The sequence below is a fragment of the Labeo rohita genome, chromosome 19 (genome assembly GCF_022985175.1).
Source record: "Labeo rohita strain BAU-BD-2019 chromosome 19, IGBB_LRoh.1.0, whole genome shotgun sequence".
Classification (NCBI taxonomy): domain Eukaryota; kingdom Metazoa; phylum Chordata; class Actinopteri; order Cypriniformes; family Cyprinidae; genus Labeo; species Labeo rohita.
The window spans coordinates 2,058,161-2,077,711 of NC_066887.1; the positions used below are offsets into that span (position 1 = coordinate 2,058,161).

The 19,551-nt window shown below is 42.9% G+C and overlaps 1 protein-coding gene across 1 annotated transcript in view; it reads right to left on the reverse strand.

Moving 5' to 3' along the window:
• Positions 1-449: 449 nt before the first annotated feature.
• Positions 450-19,551, reverse strand: part of foxo6b (forkhead box O6 b) — a 36,565-nt gene continuing 17,463 nt past the window's right edge. Inside the window, exon 2 of the mRNA XM_051137617.1 lies at positions 450-3,122. Coding sequence (XP_050993574.1) covers positions 1,440-3,122 — 1,683 coding nt within the window. The 3' untranslated portion in view covers positions 450-1,439. The remainder of the gene's footprint in view (positions 3,123-19,551) is intronic.

The following is a 19,551-nucleotide window of genomic DNA, read 5'->3' on the forward strand; positions in this document are numbered from 1 at the left end:
CCCATTTTTTAGCTTGCTGACTGAGTTAATCAGCATGCAGTTCACTAGTGTAGGACACAAAGGCTCTGGAAGATGGTGTAATTGTCTTTCTGTAAAGTTGTTGCGACCTCAAACCAGATATGAGACGACACCTTTTCTTTTGTAACCTTGAGGTAGCACTGCCATCAGATAGTTAGTCAGGTTAGTCAAGCTTTATGGCATTAAGGATACACTTCCAAATTTCACCTCTGTGTGACATTAACACACAGCTAATAAGAGTTGACAAAGCTTCAAATTTGATCAGTCATCATTGATTACCTAGGGTAACACTGCATAGGCAAAAGAATAAAGAATGCTAATGTAGCCTAAATAAAGCCAATGCATTGGATGAAGACTGCCACAGAGTAGCTAGGCCGAGGTGAACCAGGAAAGAGCCCTGCACAGGATGTGCGGTAGTGTCGGATCGTTCCTTATTTCATTACAGGGAAAGCTTTATAAATTCACAGAACGGAAAGGAAGGGGGCATAGTGATAATATTTGCATTTCTCCTTTTCCCCCTCTATCTTTCTATCTCTGCCCTCCCTACCTCCTTCTAATACCCCCTCCCCCTGCCCCCCCACTTACTGCAGAGTGACTTTAATCATCACTTTCGCCAAAACACATTAAGCCGTTGTGTGTCCGGGGGAAAAACAGCCCTGCGCTCTCCGAGCATCACATTCTATTTGCAACAGTGATGCATAGCTGGTGCATTACTTTGGAGATTAAAAAGGATATGCTGAATATCAATAGAGTGTGTCTGATGGATGACTGTCCTGGCCCACAATAAAGGGACATCCAATAGACCTACTTGGGAGGAGGCGCGTACATTTACCAAAGAAAAGCAGCTCCACACTCAGACGCTCGCACGCTCGCACACACTGACGAATACACAAATGACAGCACAGACACTCAGACAGCTATAGCAACTGCTCAATCCTGTAATCATGTTTAGTAAAACAACACCAACGCTTAATTATTTATTTACTTTTTTGTTCAGGAAGGATAACAAAGTCGTTTGCATACATTAAACCCAGGCCAGCGGACAATGTGATTCCTCCCAGGTCGCGGGGTGGTCGTTACAGCATCGGAATGGATGGCGATGTAAAGTGCTTCAGAGCTTTTGCCCAGAAAGACATGGAGGTGATGAATTGAGCACAAACTGAAGGACATGAACCACAGAAAGGACTGTTAGGGCGCTATGACATTATTCCACAGCAGGTAAATGGAATAGAAGGAGAGGGGAGTGGGGGGGAATTTTAAGAGGGATGGGGCAAGGGATAATTATGAGTCCAGAATCTGACATCAACAAAAGGGAATCTTGGTCAATCTGTTCATTTGAGTTCTCGACTTGACCTGCTGCCCTTCAGAAGGCTGTATGGTTGAATGTTTGCCTATATGTAGGTCCTCAATGCCCCCACAGTTCACCCAGGCACCCAACTTTGACTGTTGTGTGATTGCTGAGGCCCTGCGAAAACCCCCATTCCCATTCCCAAACCCATTCCCATGCCAACACCCTGTGATAGCGACCCGTCAAAGTTAAAGTCCATTCCCTCCGTTGAGTCCATGAAGTCATTCAGGAGGATGGACTCCACGTCGCAATCCAGACTGCTCTGGTGCACATCCATTTCCAGCTCGGACTGCAACCGGCTGTGAGGATCCTGGTGATGGTTAGCTTGGTGGCTGCCATGATAGTTAGGATTCTGTGATGTGTGGTGGTAATACCCTTGCCAGGGTTCTGTCATGCCCTGGTGGAGGTGGGAACCTGGGAAGGACTGATGGCGAGGGTGGGGGGCTGAAGCCAGGCGACAGGGGTCTTGGGGTACATCCAAGACACTGGCAGGGTTAGGAGGCAGGGCAGTAGAAGGGAGGTGAGCACGTGAGCCATAAAGGCTGGGTGATTTGTGGTTGTAGGGTTGCAACATGTCATTGTTCACCCTGGGAGAAAGGTCCGGTTGTCTGGATTGCAGGTGATTGTGCATGTGGTTAGGATTGGGACTAGCATTGAGTTTGTGGTCATGAGATTGAACATAGTCATGGCCACGGTGGTGTTTGTGGTGACTGTAGTCGAGACCCGGGTGATGCTTATTATGAGCTTGATTGGGATTGTGATGATGGCTTGGGGTTTGCTCGTGGGTTACTCCATGGCCGTTGTGAAGACTCTGACTGGAATTGTGATTGTGGCCATGCTCTGGGTTGTGATTGTGATTCTGGCTATGATTGTGGCTCTGATTGTGGCCATGAGAGTGCACGGCACTGTTAGATTGTGACATGAGGGAATGGGACGCTGCTCCTTGCCCCACAACCATGTCCTTACCACAGTATTGTGGCCCTCCAGCAAGCAGACTTTCAAGGGCATTGTTCTCTGAGTATGCCCTAAGAGCACGCTGGAAGCTGGTAGGCTTATTTTCCTGAATTGTCTGCATAGGCGTATGATGCCTAAGCATGCCCATGGATGGCTGGCCATAGACCGTTCCACAGTAGGAGGTCTCTCCTTTGGGTCCGGGGCCATAGTGATAGCCATTGCGCTTAAGTGGTAGAGGCTGGGTGTAGCCCTCTTCCAAGCTGATGGCTCCAGTTAGATCAGCTAAGTGCGGGAGCTCAACAGATGGACAGTGTCCTCCTGTTCCCAGGGCTGGAGATCTTGTGCTGGTGGGGCTAGGGTAGAGTCTTGGGGAGGCTGAACAGGAGAGTCCTCCTTCCTCTGGTTCATCGGGTTCTGTCTCAGCCAGGATAGGAGACAAGCATCCACTTAACGTTGACGCAGAGGAGCTTGTTCTGGAGTGGAGGTCTGTCCAGGCATCAAACTCTTCACCCCCAACTCCCATTACTCCCTTACCGGCTGGGCTTCCATGTTCTGGAGATCCCTGTATTCCAGGTCCTCCAAGCTCCCGGCCCATTCCCACAGCTCCTGCTCTCTTCCGGCTGACTCTGCCTCGGCTCTTCAGGTATTTAGTGCCGTTGTCCATGGATACAGCTCGTCTTCGGGGCCCTTTGCCCATCTTTCCACCCTCTGGGTTAAGCATCCACCAGGAACTTTTTCCTGTTCCCTCATTTTGAACACGGATGAAGCGGGTATGTAGGGAGAGGTTGTGTCTGATGGAGTTCTGTGGAAAGGAGAAAACAGAAAGAAATCAGATAAAGGTAAATTGAGTTTTATTAATATTGTGTGTCTTAATCTTATGTATAAAATGAAGATAATCATGAATAATGTACTATGGTATATTATGAGGACCATACTAAGAAATTTTCAGTGGTATACAAGGTGTATTTTAAAAAAAAAAGGTGTATCAAGCAAGTGTCATTCAAATCAACACATGTTCAATATAAAACCATTCAGGGTTACTAATCTCACACAAATTATGCAAGTTCCTATAAAAACTCTAAAGCAGTTTGGGGCACTCATTGCAGGAAGAGGTGAAACCCCTCTTGGCTGCTCAGGCAAATCAATACTGTAAGCAGACCAGCTCCTGCACGGCACACGCTTTCTCTGACTCACGCTGCAGCTAGCCAAGCCAAGTCCACACGCACATCAAACCGTAGTCAAGGTTACCCAAATGAATCACACGTGGCAACCTGATCACAGACGCCTCTATCGATTGCAGTCTTGGGGAAATATGAGGGAAAGCCAGAGAGTGAGACGAGAAAGCGAGAGCGAGGCGTGATTTTGGCACACTAGCGATCCTGGAGAAGCACCAGACAAAGGAAACCAGAGAGAAAGAGAGAGAGAAAAGGCTTCGGTGGTACAGATGCAGCAGAGAAATGCATCACTTTCTTTGGTGTACAACAACAATTGAGTCAAGAATGTTAATGATAGTTACAGTCTCGGATGTGAACTGGTCAATACATTGTTCCAGCTGTGCACTATAGCAACTATGACATGAAACACCTGTTCACATACAGTAGTTATTGTGGATTTTACTGCACAGAACTTAAAGAGGCCCACTAATAACCTTAGTTATTTCACATGAGTATGTCTTCTGGATTTAATTAATATGATTTTAATTAAATTATGTGACTTTAATTTTTTATTATAAAGGCTCAAGGCTTTACTATATAGCAAATAAAGTCACATCAAAAGCTAGCTGCACAACATTCCTCTGTGAATCTTGCCTAACAATGAACTTTTGAATTCACACTATAGCAAGGTCTCCCATACCTTATAGCATCATTACTCTAGATTGTGAAGATTGAAGATTGCACTCTCAATAGCATGTTTTTATTTATCCAGCAGCCCCACACATACATTGCAGAAATAATTCATACCAACAAGATATTTATTGACTAATGGTATATATCATAAAAACCTGTTGCAATCAAACATTTTTCTATTGATTAGTTTCTACTGAGGTTGGAATGGATGCCTTTGAAAGCAACTATTTTTTGATTAGCTGAAGAATGATTTGCTAGGCTTTCAGGATATCATGAGAAAGAAAGACAAGCAAAAGAATGAGGCCAACTACTCTTGAGACAGTACAGCATCGATACACAGAAGAGACTAGGACAGTTTGTTCCTATCCATCCCTGATAAAAAGCGAAAGGGCCAAATCCTTCAATCTCCCTGTTGCATACTCTTGTCACAGTATGCTGGTGCTCACACTATGGTCATGTCTAAAATTCAGGGGACCCCGGACAAAATAATTATGTTTGGTCCCCTCTCCCACATATGCAATGAAAAAAGGCTATCATCATAGAATGTTTATAGTTGTCCCTTCTTGACGATGAGCCTGGTACACATTCAGAGTTTCAACTGACCGTCTTGAAGGGATAGTTCACCCAAAAATGACCATTATGACGTTGATTACTCACCCTCATGTCGTTCCAACCCCGGAAGACCTTCGTTCATCTTCGAAACATAAACTAAGATATTTCTGATGAAATCTGAGAGCTTTCTGAACCTGCATAGACAGCCATGCAACTACCACGTTCAAGGCCCAGAAAGGTACTAAGGACATCGTTAAAATAGTCCATGTGACATCAGTGGTTCAACCATAATGTTATGAAGCTACGAGAATACCTTCTGTGCGCAAAGAAAAAAATAACTTTTTTCAACAGTTTCTTCTCTTTCATGTCAGTCTTGTTCAGGAGAGTTCCACAACACATACAGCCAGCGTTCTGATGTAGAACCCCAAACACCTTGTTTACAAGCAGAGGAATGCACACGCAGTACTCTCGATGTACAATCGAAGACTGACACGGAAGAGAAGAAATTGTTGAATAAAGTCGTTATTTTTATTTTCTTTGCACGCAAAAAGTATTCTCGTAGCTTCGTAACAATGCGGTTGAACCACTGATGTCACATGGGCTATTTTAACAATGTCTTTACTACCCTTCTGGGCCTTGAACTTGGTAGTTGCATTCCTGTCTATGGAGAGTCAAAAAGCTCTCGGATTAGAAATATCTTAATTTGTGCTCCGAAGATGAACGAATGTCTTGCAGGTTTGGAACAACATGAGGGTGAGTAATTAATGACAGAATTTTCATTTTTGGGTGAGCTATCCCTTTAACTGATCTCCAATTTCCCTCTTTTTTGTCTTTATCCAGCAGGAAAAATCATCTGTCCATCAAATTTTCTGCATTACCAACAATCCATATAATGTGTTGACATGTGTACACAGCAACAATAACACAGTGCAAGCTCCACTCCCTACACCATTTCTCTCTAAGCTAGATAGCCTCTTCACACCCTCCTTCACTCAGATTCCCTCGTTCTCACACTCATTCATCTCTTTCCCTGTGTCCCGCATCTGTTTATCACTCTCTTTTCACTCGCTCTCCATCCCGCCACAAATCACACTACTAATTTCATTCACCTGCTCTGACTGAAGAAGAAAAAAAAATGCAAATAAGACAAAACAAATCTACTTCCTGTCCCTCAATCATCCACAATACAATTACGCTTCAAGTGCGTCTATCAGCCCATCTATACTCCATAATCCCCCATCGCACCCCCTTACGGAAAGCAGCCTCTTGTTTTCCGTAGCGATTCTGAGAACCATTACCGCTCACATGAGTGGTCAGATATCAGTCACTGAAAAGAGCCAATTACCTTGGCAAAATTTACACTACAGCTGGATATCGACTGTAAAGCAGGCTAATCTCAGAGAGCGTGCTGTTTCAGTGTCACCTCACACCTGAGGGGCTAATTCTTCCCCCAACACCAGTGGCAGATTTGCTGCATTTTGCGCCGCTCCCATTCAGAGCGGTGAGAAATTGGATAAGCAAGATGTATTTACGTCCCCTCACCCCCCAGGAAGGGGTTTTATTCTCCTTCGCTTATTCTGCCAAATTACACGAGCCCCCGTGCTGGTGAAAGAGCCAGATGCTTCCCGGGCTGACTTAATCAAAGCCAAATTGAAGCGCGGTGTCACGAGTGGGAACTGCGTGCTGAAACGACCTGCGCGAGGTGATCTGAGCGCGACGCCCTGACAGCTCCGGCAAGCGCGCTCTGTTGCGGGGGTAACCATGACTACTGTGGAAACGGGAAGAGAGGAGCTACGTGCGAGAAGCGGGGGGAAGAGAGAGGCAGATGCCGTTTGATGCTGCAGGTAAACTGCAAACATCCTTTCATCTCTGACAGTCAGACGACTCGCCCAACTCGCAAGAGAGCTTCAATCATCAGCAGTCACACCGTCGCTTGAGCTGTCTCAGAGGAACAGTGATTAGCAAGTCAACTATAGGCTGCATGACTTCACAGTAGCTACCAGCACCCCGCCACTCCACGGATCAGCTCACCAAACAGCCGTCTACACATGAGCTTGTTGTAGAAAGCTTGCATTTTTAAAACATGACAACTCTCAGACTTGAAAGGCCACGAGTCGTCGTTTAGTCGCTGAAAAGATCCGCTCTTTGCCCTTAGTGTCTCCATTAAGACGGGGGAAGAGGTAGAGTGCTGGATGTTTGATGAAAGCAGATTATTCATGAAGTCACAATTGCTGTGGTAGCGTGGCCTGTGGTGAGCGTTATAAATAGCAGGTCTGTGGTTCGGAATTTGACCCAGACACCTTCAAGCTCTTCTGCCTCTGAGTCATTCGCTGGCCAGCCATGTAGCCGTCTGCTTGTGACCTGCTTTGGCTCTCTCTGATACACCCGAACGCACTCTCTGCAATTCTTCTGGTTACATCTGCAACTATTAACTTAGCTGATACTCTCTTATCAAAGTTTATGTGAAGTCCCAGGGTAATGCTGCAGCCTCTCTATGAAACCCCTGCTGGTAGATGCCGTAACAACACAATTATTCGGTCAACTTTATTAGGGCCAGTTTTACTAAACAGGACAAATTAGCGCGAGAGTGCAATTCCAACACAGTGGCGCCGGGCGTGGAAATTTCTGCGGGTGATTTACTAATAATGCTTTGATTAAAGAATACAGTTGCAACATCTCATTTACATATCAACCTACGCAATATACCAAGCGCAGCGCAAATTAGCGTAGTCACCAATAAAGAATAAAAGAAATATAGAAGCCACAGTATGTTGAAAAGACACGGAGGCCAAAAAATTAAGGGTTGCAAGACGTTTTGATATACCTTGTACTGTTTGACTTCTAGTTGAGGGTTCCAAAAGTAAATTAAAACTAACATGGCTTGGCAAACTATATTCGGATAATGTGTTCTTCTGGCATTCCAAACAAATTAATATGTGTGGAAAAAATTTGATCCCTTCGACCATGCGCTGTCTGTTCTCTGCGGTGCCTCCTCCTAGCAACAACAACTGCAGCCATTTCAAGCGCAAAATAGTTTCAGACATGCTTTTTTTGGATGTTAAATAATGCCGCAAATACCAGTAATTTGACAAATGCAAACGTTAGTAAATCGCATTTTGAATACTCCCATAAAAGGGATACCCCCAGAAATGCATATCCAATAAGGTCAGGTGCAAAGCTGCGTCCACACCTTTTCAGCACTAATTCATCACTGCGCATCTTTAGTAAATTCTATTTTAAAGGCAAATGATGGTTTGCACTGGCACAAGCTGTTAGTAAAACTGGCCCTTAGTGTAATCTGACAAATCCCAATTGTGTCAATCCCAGTTTTATTATATTATAGTAGATGTTTAACCAGTGAATTATTTTTGTCTTCTGCAAGGATGAGATATAGAGTGATCAATCACATGACATTTAGGCATGAGATTTACAATCTGACAGTGGTTTGCAATGATAATCAAGCTTGGATTCATTGTTGGCAATCTAAAGTAAGCAACAGCAAGTTGGTGACGTAACAGTGCAACGACTACCAAAAATGCAGTTAGTGAAGCTTACTTCCACCTGATACAACTGGATGCTGCAGTTAAGTAATGTCTACTAGTGGATAACAGTGACCTCAGTGAGAATTTTAATCACAGGCATTTTAAACACCCTGCTCGTCAAACACACACATGAAGGCTGAGCTTTCAAATAGTGCTCATGGAGAAAACATTTAAACACGCTCACTCTACATTCAAACACAACCTGATATATAGACACTTTGAAATATGCCCGGCAAACCAGAAAAATCTGGCAATCAGGTTTAATCCCACTCCAGCCTGCATAATCCAGAGAAATCTCGGGCTAATCCTGGTTAAATCTGGCGGCCCCTTAGCTGACTGTAACCCCTGGAACGCAACAAAGTAACAGGGATTGAAGCGATCATATGTTGGCCAGGCAGAAGGTGTGTAGGGGAAGAGTGATGACGGGTGTAGTAATCAGCATTGAGATCAAGATGAAAAATTAGGAGAGTTTCATTGCATAACTAAACAGACTAGGGTACTAATGCTTCCTGAAAGAAATAGCACATTCCACAGATGAACTTTGGTTCATTAATAATTACAAACCAACATTTGGAATTTTACGGCATAGCTAAATTTGAATTTTGTTACTTGCAATGCTGTGGTCATTCTGGCATTTCTGTAACAGAAAATAGAAAAACAACTGGCTAAATTTGTCTTATTTATGGAATGGAGCAACTAAATGACATTCTTCACAATTTAACCATCTTTTCTAATTTACGCTAATGCGTAACTTGGTACATTTCGTCAAATTGAGGTTTATGAACCAAGATCATTACCTATGTATATGACCGCCTGGCGCCGTTGGTCGCCTCCACCCTCTTGTTTTCGTGTAAGGCACATCTGCCCACGACAAGTCATAAAAAAGGCCGCTTTTACATGGAAAGTTCTGCCTTAACAATTGCTCTGACACACCAACAACAAAATATCATACAGCGAGAAAGCAAGGGTTTCAACACTTACATTACCACAGTGGTTTGTTAAAAACACTTCGTTTTGAATTTAGGGAGAAGCTGTGCTCGTATCCAGAGTATGAAGATGTCACAGTATCAAACAAATCTGAAAAAGACAGCTCCCTAGTCAGATAATCTTCTACCAAAAGCACCTATTGATGAATACCCAAAATATGATCCATTCAAAGTGAATCCAAAAAGGAGCTTTAATCAAATGATGCTATGATACAGTGTTTCAGTCCACTATTCATTGATGTAGGCCTTGGATTAGAGCCCTTGGATCAACTTCACTATGGGCAATGAATGGGATTTGGAGGGATCATGGCTCATTTTTCACGCAAGGTCACGTAAATCACTAAGTGCCTTAGATTTCAGTCAGTTTCTGAGCAGCACAAAAGGCCATAGCTATGCTAGTGTCTGCATTTGAGTAGAAATAAAAGACCACGTTTAAGGCGCTATCCACCTCGAAGTCTTAGCAGCGTACTATTCCGGGTAGCATTTGCCAAGCGATCTGTTTCTCATTTTAAAGAGCGTTCTAATTTACCGAGCAGACTCCTCTGAGTATTCAAGGCAGCGTTCTGTTTTACATTCTGCCCAGTGTTCCATTCGACGCGGTCCGGAACGCACGGCTCGTGTGTTGGGGGATTGTTCTGTCGAGCATTCTTGCGCGCTCGCAGGACTGGAAAAGCTGTTTTCAGCCGCGTTCACCCATTATTTATTAATCCATTTCACACAGCCAGCAGTCATTATGCATGCTACTGTCAATGGGTATCTCTCTGCCTCGCATTTATTTGATAATAAGCACAAGTGGGGTAGGAGATAAAAGCGCTGACTGCGTTCATTGTGCGAGAGGGAGAGAGCGAGAGAGGACTCCTGCAGGCGAGGAGACTTAAAATGAGAGTTCTGTGTGGGAACAGGGCGCGTCTGCTAAGCCTGTCTGGAGGCAATCGATGGAAATTAGCCAACGCTAAAGATGCACTTCCTGTGAGTGATGTCACGGGCGGTGCTCGGCTGTTTGGGGAAAAAGAAAGAACTCACAGGCGATTAATGGGAACGGTGGAGAGCAGAGAGAGGTGTGGGCAATGTGACAGATGGAGCAATATGAAATTATAGGATCGAACAGTCCTCATACATGATAATGATGCTAACAGACAAGATTATTTCTGGTAACACAGAATGTCTTTTATGTATTCATTTGTTAAGTAAGACATTATCCGACTCTGTGTTGCTCTCTTAGTTGAAGACAACAAGTCTTTATTAGGCACCCGTGTTCTTCCAGTCACGTCTGTTACAAAACACCATAAAAGTGCTCCATATGACTAAAGGCTGGAATACACTGCACAGCATTTTCCCAGATTGTTGTCCCCATTCACAGCCTGGACAAGTTGACGCTAGTTGTCGAAAGTCAGTTGACAGGTTTCACGGAAATTCACAAGGTGTATGATGGGCCATTTTTTTAGCTTTAGACTTTGAAACCATTTAGTCGGAGGATGTGAAACATGTTCACTATTTTGAGGCAGTTGTATAACACATGTTGTTTTCATTTGTTACACGTCTCCTAGCAACAAGCCATGTGTTTCTGCATGAATTTGTTGCGACTGAAACGACCTGAAAGTCTGGTAGTGTGTGATGCATGATGCCTGTTTTTTCTTCTGTAACTATTTACAGCAAGTATATGATACCTACCCCCCCGTTTCACAGACAAGACTTAAACCTAGTCCTAGACTAAAATGTCAGGCTGAACTGTTTCAACTAAAATAAACTTGCACTGACTGACCTTAAAATATATCAGTACCTTTGTTTTGTCTTAAATGTGGGGTGTATTTTTTCAAAAACGCTTTAGAGTCGGGCCGATTACCAAAACAAACTTGTAGCCAATCAGCAGTAAGGGGCATGTCTACTCATGATTGGGAGGAGAGAGCGCTCAGTGCACAGGACATTAGCCGAGCGAAGCAACGACAGAAATATAGAGATGGCGAATTAAAAAACAAAAGAGGAAAATGTTTGCGGGAACAAAAGAAGTCCTACGATACATATCGGATCAGCTTTCCAGCGCTGGAGAGAACTAAAGGGGCAGGAAAGCCTGTGATCAGACGAGGTCATGTTCGCTTGTTTGTTCATCTGCTATGGGTGGCTGGCCAAAATCCAAAATCGTTGCCTGGCTTGCGTACGTATGTGTGGGGTGGAGCTATCAAAATAGTGGCAAGACCTTTTTGGGGTGGGGTGTGTTTGTTTTGGTGATTTCAAATATAAACATTGGCTACCAGAAATCACTTACCCTACCTTTAAAATGCACACCAGTATTTTTTTTTTTTTTTCTACGTACATTTATAAAAATGTACTTAAGTGTCCTAATTGAACTATGGCCTAATCCTGGCTTAGTCTAAGCCCTGTCTGTGAAACCAGGCCTTGTATTAAAGTCCCCATGAAACAAAATTGAAGGTTTGTTTGTTTTTGATTTTAGTGTGAATATGTGAAGGGGGACATATCATGAATATCATGACTTTTTCCATGTTTAAGTGCTATAAACGGGTCCCGGTGCATCAACCAACCCAGAAAATGCGAAAATGCACAACCCAGTAACTTTGTTTCGTTAAGTCTTTCTCTGCAAATATCTGACATAAATAAATGAGCCACTCAGATTTTGCTTCCCCTGTGACATAGAAAGAAGATCTTTTATAATAGCTATGACAGCCCCTAATGGGTAGAAATAATCAGCATATTTCTACCCATGGCGCCGCCATTTTGTTTTTGCAATTTCTTTCCCAGCTGTTTACCTTCACAGACATAACCCGTGTTTTTATAGCTTATGTGTTGTTTTAACATGTGTGTCTTAACAACTTGTGTGTATTTGACTGTTTAAGTGCAATAATACATGAAAGAGAAGTTTTAGTACTTACATGCCATGTGTGTGCATGCTTCGAATGTGTGTGCTCAGAAAACCCTGTATGAGAAGTTTGAACTATGGCTTTAAAATGCATGATTTCAGCACGATATACATGATAATCAAAATGATTACATGATTTTTTTTAGCAGAGTACGGTTCGACGAAACAGCTCATATCTGCATAAGCAAGTTAAAATAGCACAACAGCATCAACAAATGCGTTTTTATATCACTTTTGTGTTTGTTAACACAATCAGTAGATTTAGGGTTCGGTTTGATGTAGAGGATATTTCCAAAACAATAGAGCATTAACCTTTAGCGACACTCTCTGGATATATGAATTCTGAACAGCCGCATTATGTACCTCAAGCAGCGTAAAAAAGTGCAGCAATACATGCCTGTAGCAAAGTAATGAAAACATGACACGGTCACATATTGAATTTGTGTTTTAGCACCACTCTCTGGACTTTTTACTTTGAAACTGCCACGAAACATGCAATAAGGTACGTAATTACATAATTAGTTGCAGAAATGTATAGAGGCACATATTTTTATGAGCCTGGGTTGTTCCATTGGAGTGGATAAAGTCTGGCTTCATGTCAGTGTCACACAAACTGCTCTAGTTCACAGTATGGTCTCCAGTCCAGAGACACAATATCGCAGAGCGGATCATATGCATGTGCACAAGTCGGTGCAGACCACAAAACATATCAAACTCATTTGAATTCTACACAGAATATTGTATTTTAAACCATGATGGAGGAGATCAAACATCGCAAATAGTTAGACATCCTCAGCATTATAAACAGCAATGATGAGGAGAAGAGATAACACCAGTGCCATGCACCAGCATATATTAAATGTCTTTTTTTTTGTTTGTTTTTCTTTCCTCTAGTAGTAACAGTCCTATGATAAATGTAAAGTGGGAAACTATTAGACTTAGATTCTTTTCTTTTAAAACTGTGGCTGTCACAAGCTATCAAATGCTGCTTTGCTGGGTTGTAATGTAAACAAAGCACTATTGGCTAAAAAAGGGAATGAGCCACTTGATATGTCCCACCCTACGTAAATTATGTCAACACACTGAATGACACTGTGAGTTTCTTCAGTGCACATCAGTGGTACTTCAGGTTAAACAGGTAAAATTTTAAAAGTTGTGTAGTGTATTCCAGCCGTAAAGGGGGCATCGGATGCAAATTTCACTTTCACATGTTGTTTGAACCTTAATGTGGGTTGGCAATGTATGTACAAACCTTCCCATAATGATAAAAATCCATGCAGTGGTTTTTAATTAATCTGTAAAAATAATATCCCCTTTTTCAAATCAAGCCATTCTCAGATGCCGTGATGTTGTGTGGTGTCACACCGTTTGTAAAGGGAATGCACCTCCCAATCTACATAAATGCGTCTATGTTCGTGCAAATCATTCGTGATCCAGCTTTACCTACAGCAGAAGTGAGTATAAGGTTTGTTTGTTTTTTTTTTTTTTTTTTTTTTTTTTTTTATGAATCTCTGCAAACACCTTTTTTTAATAACGTGCTAGTTAGCAAGTTTAGCGGCTAAACGTGGCTATATGTAAATAGGCTCGTCACTCCACAGAGAGAAGAGAGGGGCGGGGCGAGCAGAGCTCATTAACATTTAAAGGAACAATCCATCAGAATGGGATGATTTTTGCAGAGCTCATTTTGACAAGGTAAAAATGGTGTTGTTTTACACTACCACTGAGAATTTTTAACCAAAGTATATTATAGACTTTTCACTAAGACCCTAAAGAATCATATCAACTTGTGGAAAATGTGCATCCGATGACCCCTTTAACATCACACAATCAGATTTGTGTGAGGAACAGAACCAAATTTAATTTGTTATTCCTAATCTGTGACACTGACCACCACACAACGTCTGATGTCATTACCCCCGAAAACCCCATTGTTTGTTGAATGTGATGAGGCAGTAAATATGTGCAACGGAAAATGCCATTTGAAAGCTGCAGTGGAGATTTTCCATCCTGGTCACTGTTTTCCATACAATGTCGAGATATGAAACAGAGCTTTATAACGGGCCCTTGAAAATTCTCCTTTGGTGGTCCTTGGAAAAAAATAAGAGCATTTGAGTTTAAATAACACAATTTTCATTTTTGGCTGAACCTTTAATGTTTTGTCTTCAAATCAACAAATTAACTAAATTAGCCATTGTTAATGATGGAAGCCCGGCATTTACATCCTAAAAACAGAGCAGTGCCATCATTACAGCCAACGCTTTGGCGACAGAAGGCCTCTCTCTCCGCTCGCTTCCCTGTGGAATGCCCACCCACCAGAGGGACCAGGACGGAAGGGAGGGGCCGCGTCTGGAGCTTTAGCCTAACCTGAGAGAGGTAGACTGGGCACGGAAAAGAAGCCGGGGCCCCTGGGGGCCTGTAGGTGGGAGCAGCCAGCTAGTGCGCTCCATCCCCTTGGACCGAGCTCTAATTGGAGCTGCTGGGCAAGCCGGGCCAAGTTCCCTGGGAACGGGGAGAGCCTGAGGGAGGGAGGGAGAGTGGGAGGAAGTGAAGGATGGACGGATAGAGCAAAAAGAGGGGAGGGAGGTTTAAAAATAGAGCAGGCAGATTAAGGAGCATCTGAGAGCGGTGCAGGGGATCGGAAAATCCGCCCCGCATGCCAGAGCTGACCAGACCTTCGGGGCATAAAAGCCAGCTCTTCGCCATCGCATAGCAGGGCAAGGCATAGCACAGCCGCCCCCTGGCATACGTTTGCCCGGTCGTCGCGTGGCACGCCGCCCAGACTGGGGCAGCGCTAAGAGAAGCGTCAGCCTGAAATGATGACGATCCCTAGCTAAGCTTTCACACAACAGGTGGAGAGTACAGACACCTGTGGGAGATCGCACAGACTCTGAAGAACGGTCTTACACCTGGGTCCTATGCGCAGATGCACACCTCTTGTTGTGACATAAACTTTGCCGCGATAAAACAACACAAAATAATACTGAGTAACTGTGCACAGTTTTAAAATATATATATATTAATTTCTTGTTTTCTGTAAAAAGAATCTGAACTTGCTTAAAGCAAGATAAATTCACATGAGAAGCAAAATTGCATAAGATATGAAGACTTATTTTGCTTACCCCACTGGCAATGTTTTTTCTTCTAGTGTTAAGCACAAATATAACCACATTTATTTTAAACTTAAAATATAATAATGTATGAAAAATACTTATTAATATGATGTTCTTAATTATATCTGGTCGCACTTTATTTTGAAGTACAGTTCTCACTATTAACTAACTATTAACTCTGCCTGCTGCTTATTAATAGTTAGTAAAGCAGTTGTTAAGTTTAGGTGGGGTTAAGGCATTAATACGTGCTTTATACATCCTAGTTAATAGTGAGAATTGGTTCTCACTATTTAAGACAAAAAATACTTATTAATAACATGGTTTTTGCAGTGTGGGTCTGATGCATGATTATTTAAATAACTAATTCTTTTGGTTCATGACTAACTACGAAGGTAAATAATAGTGAATAAATGTATAGACAACAGATTCACAGCAAACCAATGGCATTTCTTTAGTCTTTTGTGTCGCCGCTCTCTCCGCGAGCGAAAATGCGAGCGTGCACAACTATGACTGACTTTATCATCGAGCACAAAGTCATCCTCTGTTCTAGGCAGAGCATGCACAATTAATTAGTAAATCATTAATTAAGTCACGCATCGATTATTTCGGTTGCAGGGCGTGGAATGAGCTGATCGCTTTAATCAAACCCCAAACAGATTGGGAAGCACCTGGTCACATGATTGTTAATTAAAACCTGCTACATTAGTGTGTTTAAGATGTATCCTTTAATATCCAAGTCGACGAAAAAGGACAAAAGACTTATGTATGATTTGAATGCATGAAACAGACCCAAACACACAAGCTTTTTCACATAAATATGCGTTTGGTTACATACGTGCACACGCACACACACACACTCGTGCTCTGTTAGCCTGGCACATAGGGTCCGCTCATTACAACAATGCCAAGCTACCGGTTGCTAAGGAGACCTGTGGGAGAGGGAGTGATCCTGTTGCTATGGCAGCAAGCCTGCTTCCTGCCAACTGTCTTTCCCCATGAGACCTGACCATAGTAGGCAGAGAAAGACAGAAAGAAAGAAAGGAAGACAGGGAATTGAATGTAGGAGAGTCGGAGTGCGTGTGAGGGTGTGTTGGGGGTGTAAGAGGGGTTATGGGTATGATGTTGAAAGAGAAAGACTTTATAAAGAACACAGCAAGCGGGGTAGCAATGGAGGAGGGGTGGCAGACAAACCACAAAACCAGGGGAGAGAATGTGCTGGGAAAATTGATAGAGTTCGAAAGAGGGAAAATAAAAGAGGCGCTTGTAAAGAGACGGAGCGAGGGCGCCTTCCGGAGCGCCATTTTCAGGCGCGCTTTCCCATGAAACGACTCGCCGGCTTACCGCGCCGCGTCCTATTGTGCTGGTCCGCCGGCGACTGCACAAGATGGCCGCAAACTACCTCTAATTGTTCAAGAGTGCACTGAGCGCCACCTCCCAGCATGCACCAGGGCGCTTCCCCGCTCGTTAAACTAGCCCAAAACTCGCCCGGCTTTTGGGAAGTTGCTCAAACCGGATTGCGCGTTTCCTCATTAGCTGCTACAGCACATCGCAGCTCCCATTTATCAAATCTACACCTGATATAAGCGACGTGTCATAACAGGTGTGTCTGATAAAAGACTTGACAGAATACAAATTAATTATGCTGCACTGCGCAAAAGATTCATTAAACACAAATTCAGGGGAGACAACATCGCAACAAATCAACACCCCTGCAAAATGCAGCGGTGCCGCTGCGGAAACAACATCCTGGAACGAGACGGCGACCGAAAACATGGGAAGACGAGGAGAAGAGGAGATGATATTGATCAAGCTTAGGAGAAGAGGGTCAAACGAGGAGAGCAAGCCAGTGAATCTACTGTCTCAGATGTAAATGGCTTTTTTGGCTGCCGCTAGATCACAATTGGTTCCATACTGCCTCGCTCTTCTGCCTTTGTGAGGTTTTTCGGTTTGATTACGGCTCTCATGACAGCGCTGTTTAAATGAGAGACAGAGGAGCACTGGCACATATTCTCCCACAGATAAAGTTGGTCTGGGAAGGAGGGGGCGCTCGGAATTCTTTCCTCGGCTGCGCGCAGACTCGAACCGGGCTGTTAAAGACATCTATCTGTCTCTCATCCCTCTGTCCGGGTCTGTTTCTCATTCACAGGGAATGTGGCGTCTGTCGAGGACGGGAGTCTGGCCTTCCACACGGACGTACACGCACGTATTCCTTCATTTGTTTACACCACGGCCGTTATTGACTTATTCGTGCATGTGTTTATTTCCAGAGCACGCCGTGTCTGCCGCCCAAGCCTCCCTGTTCCCCCTAACCTCTTTACAGGGGTTATAGGGTTCACTTGGGATTCTCCCGTATTAGCTGAATCTCTCTAATTCAACGTGAATGCCGCTCTGCTCTATGTCTGCCAGTGACTTCATCCAATCGTTCCGCCTTCATTCATTCTTCCGAATGCAGTGGAACTGCAAAAATAATGATTGTTTTCAAACACGTTCCCTTCTTCCATTGGTCAGTCAACACCCCCAAACTAACACCACTGGTGTTGTAGTGTCAGCGTGGGCTTCACCTTTTAAAACACTGTAAGTTGATCACTGAGACCACTGCATCACAAGCCAATAGTTTCAGCGATCTGCTTAGGCAGTCCTGGGCAGGATTCTTAAAGGGATAGTTCACCCAAAAATGAAAATTCTGTCATGAATTACTCACCCTCATGTTGTTGTAAACCAGTAAGACCTTTGTTCATCTTCAGAACACAAATAAAGATATTTTTGATGAAATCTGAGAGCTCTCTGATCCTGCATAGACAGCAACACAACTACCACATTAAAGGCCCAGAGAGGTAGTACACTCTTAAAAATAAAGGTGCTTCACGATGCCATAGAACCTTTATTGTTTAAATGGTTCTATAAAGAACCTTTAACATCTGAAGAACCTTTCTGTTTCACAAAAGGTTCTTTGTGGCACAAGAAGGTTCTTCAGACTATAAAAAGGTAAGAAATAGATAGTTCTTTAAAGAACCTTTGACTATATGGTTCTTCTATGACATCGCTGTGATAAGCACCTTTATAATTAAGAGTGTAAGGACATCGATAAAATAGTCAGCGTGACATCAGTGGTTTAATTCAGAGGTACTCTCTGCATGGTGATACTCTCGTGAACTCCCAGCGAACCCTGACACAAAAGAGAAGAAATTGTTGAATGAAGTCATTGTTTTTGTTTTCTTTGCCCACAAAAAGTATTATCATAGCTTCATAAAATAAATTGTCACATGGACTTTTTTATCAATGTCTTTACTATCTTTCTGGTCTTTGAACGTGTCAGTTGCGTTGCTGTCTATGGAGGGTCAGAAAGCTCTCGGATTTAAACAAAAATATCTTAATTTGTTTTCTGAAGATGAACGAAAGTCTTACAGGTTTGGAACGGCATGACAGTGAGTAATTAATGACAGAATTTTTATTTTTAAACAATAAGAGCAACTTTTGAATGCACCACTGAGATTTTTGGGGAAAATCAACCTTGCTTGAATGGCTTGCTTAAAGTTGTCTCTGCATATTAGGCTGAGATACAAGACAGATTTTTACCATCCAAAAGCATTTCTCAAATATGCTTTATTAACAAGTTGTCTCAAACGTTTCCCCTAAAGTTCTTTTGACGAAATGCAGACACAAATGAGACATTTGTTGACTAAAGCTATTCATTTGTTACGGTCTGACGTATTGAATACTGTTTCTGGGTCCAAGCCTCAACTCCGTTATGCTATTAGTTGTTTACAAGCACTTTTCATTTAAACGAAGCTTACAAAAAGTGTACAGTGCACACTATAGTCTCCAGGCTAACGGCATCCCAGACACCAATATTTTAATGATTCAGAAAAGATGAATCACTCTCCAGCCACCTGAGATTTCAGTACGGAGATTAAAGTTAGAATCAAGATTTTTTGGTAGTGAGTCTATATTAGCAGCATTTTTGGGTTGCTTCTGGGATCTTACGGCACTCTGAGCCGTAAACGGTTGCGTGTGACATCAGATTTAACGACTGAATATGTGGATAGCAGCTCAGTTCCTCTGATGAGAAATGCTCATTTTAAATCTCTGATGACTTCTGATTGCATACTTTGGTATTCTGCCAAACATTTTAAGACATTTCAGAGATCTTTTCTGAAACACTAGAGGAGGAGACACATCTGAGATGTGACTTTTTAAGAGATATTAAAGAGATCTCATTTGTGAGTTTCCTTTCTTATAGGTTTCGTCTCAATCTTTGTTCTGAATCTATGGGAAAACGTAAGGTAGGTCCACATTTCTTCGAACAAAGACAGCCCAATTAA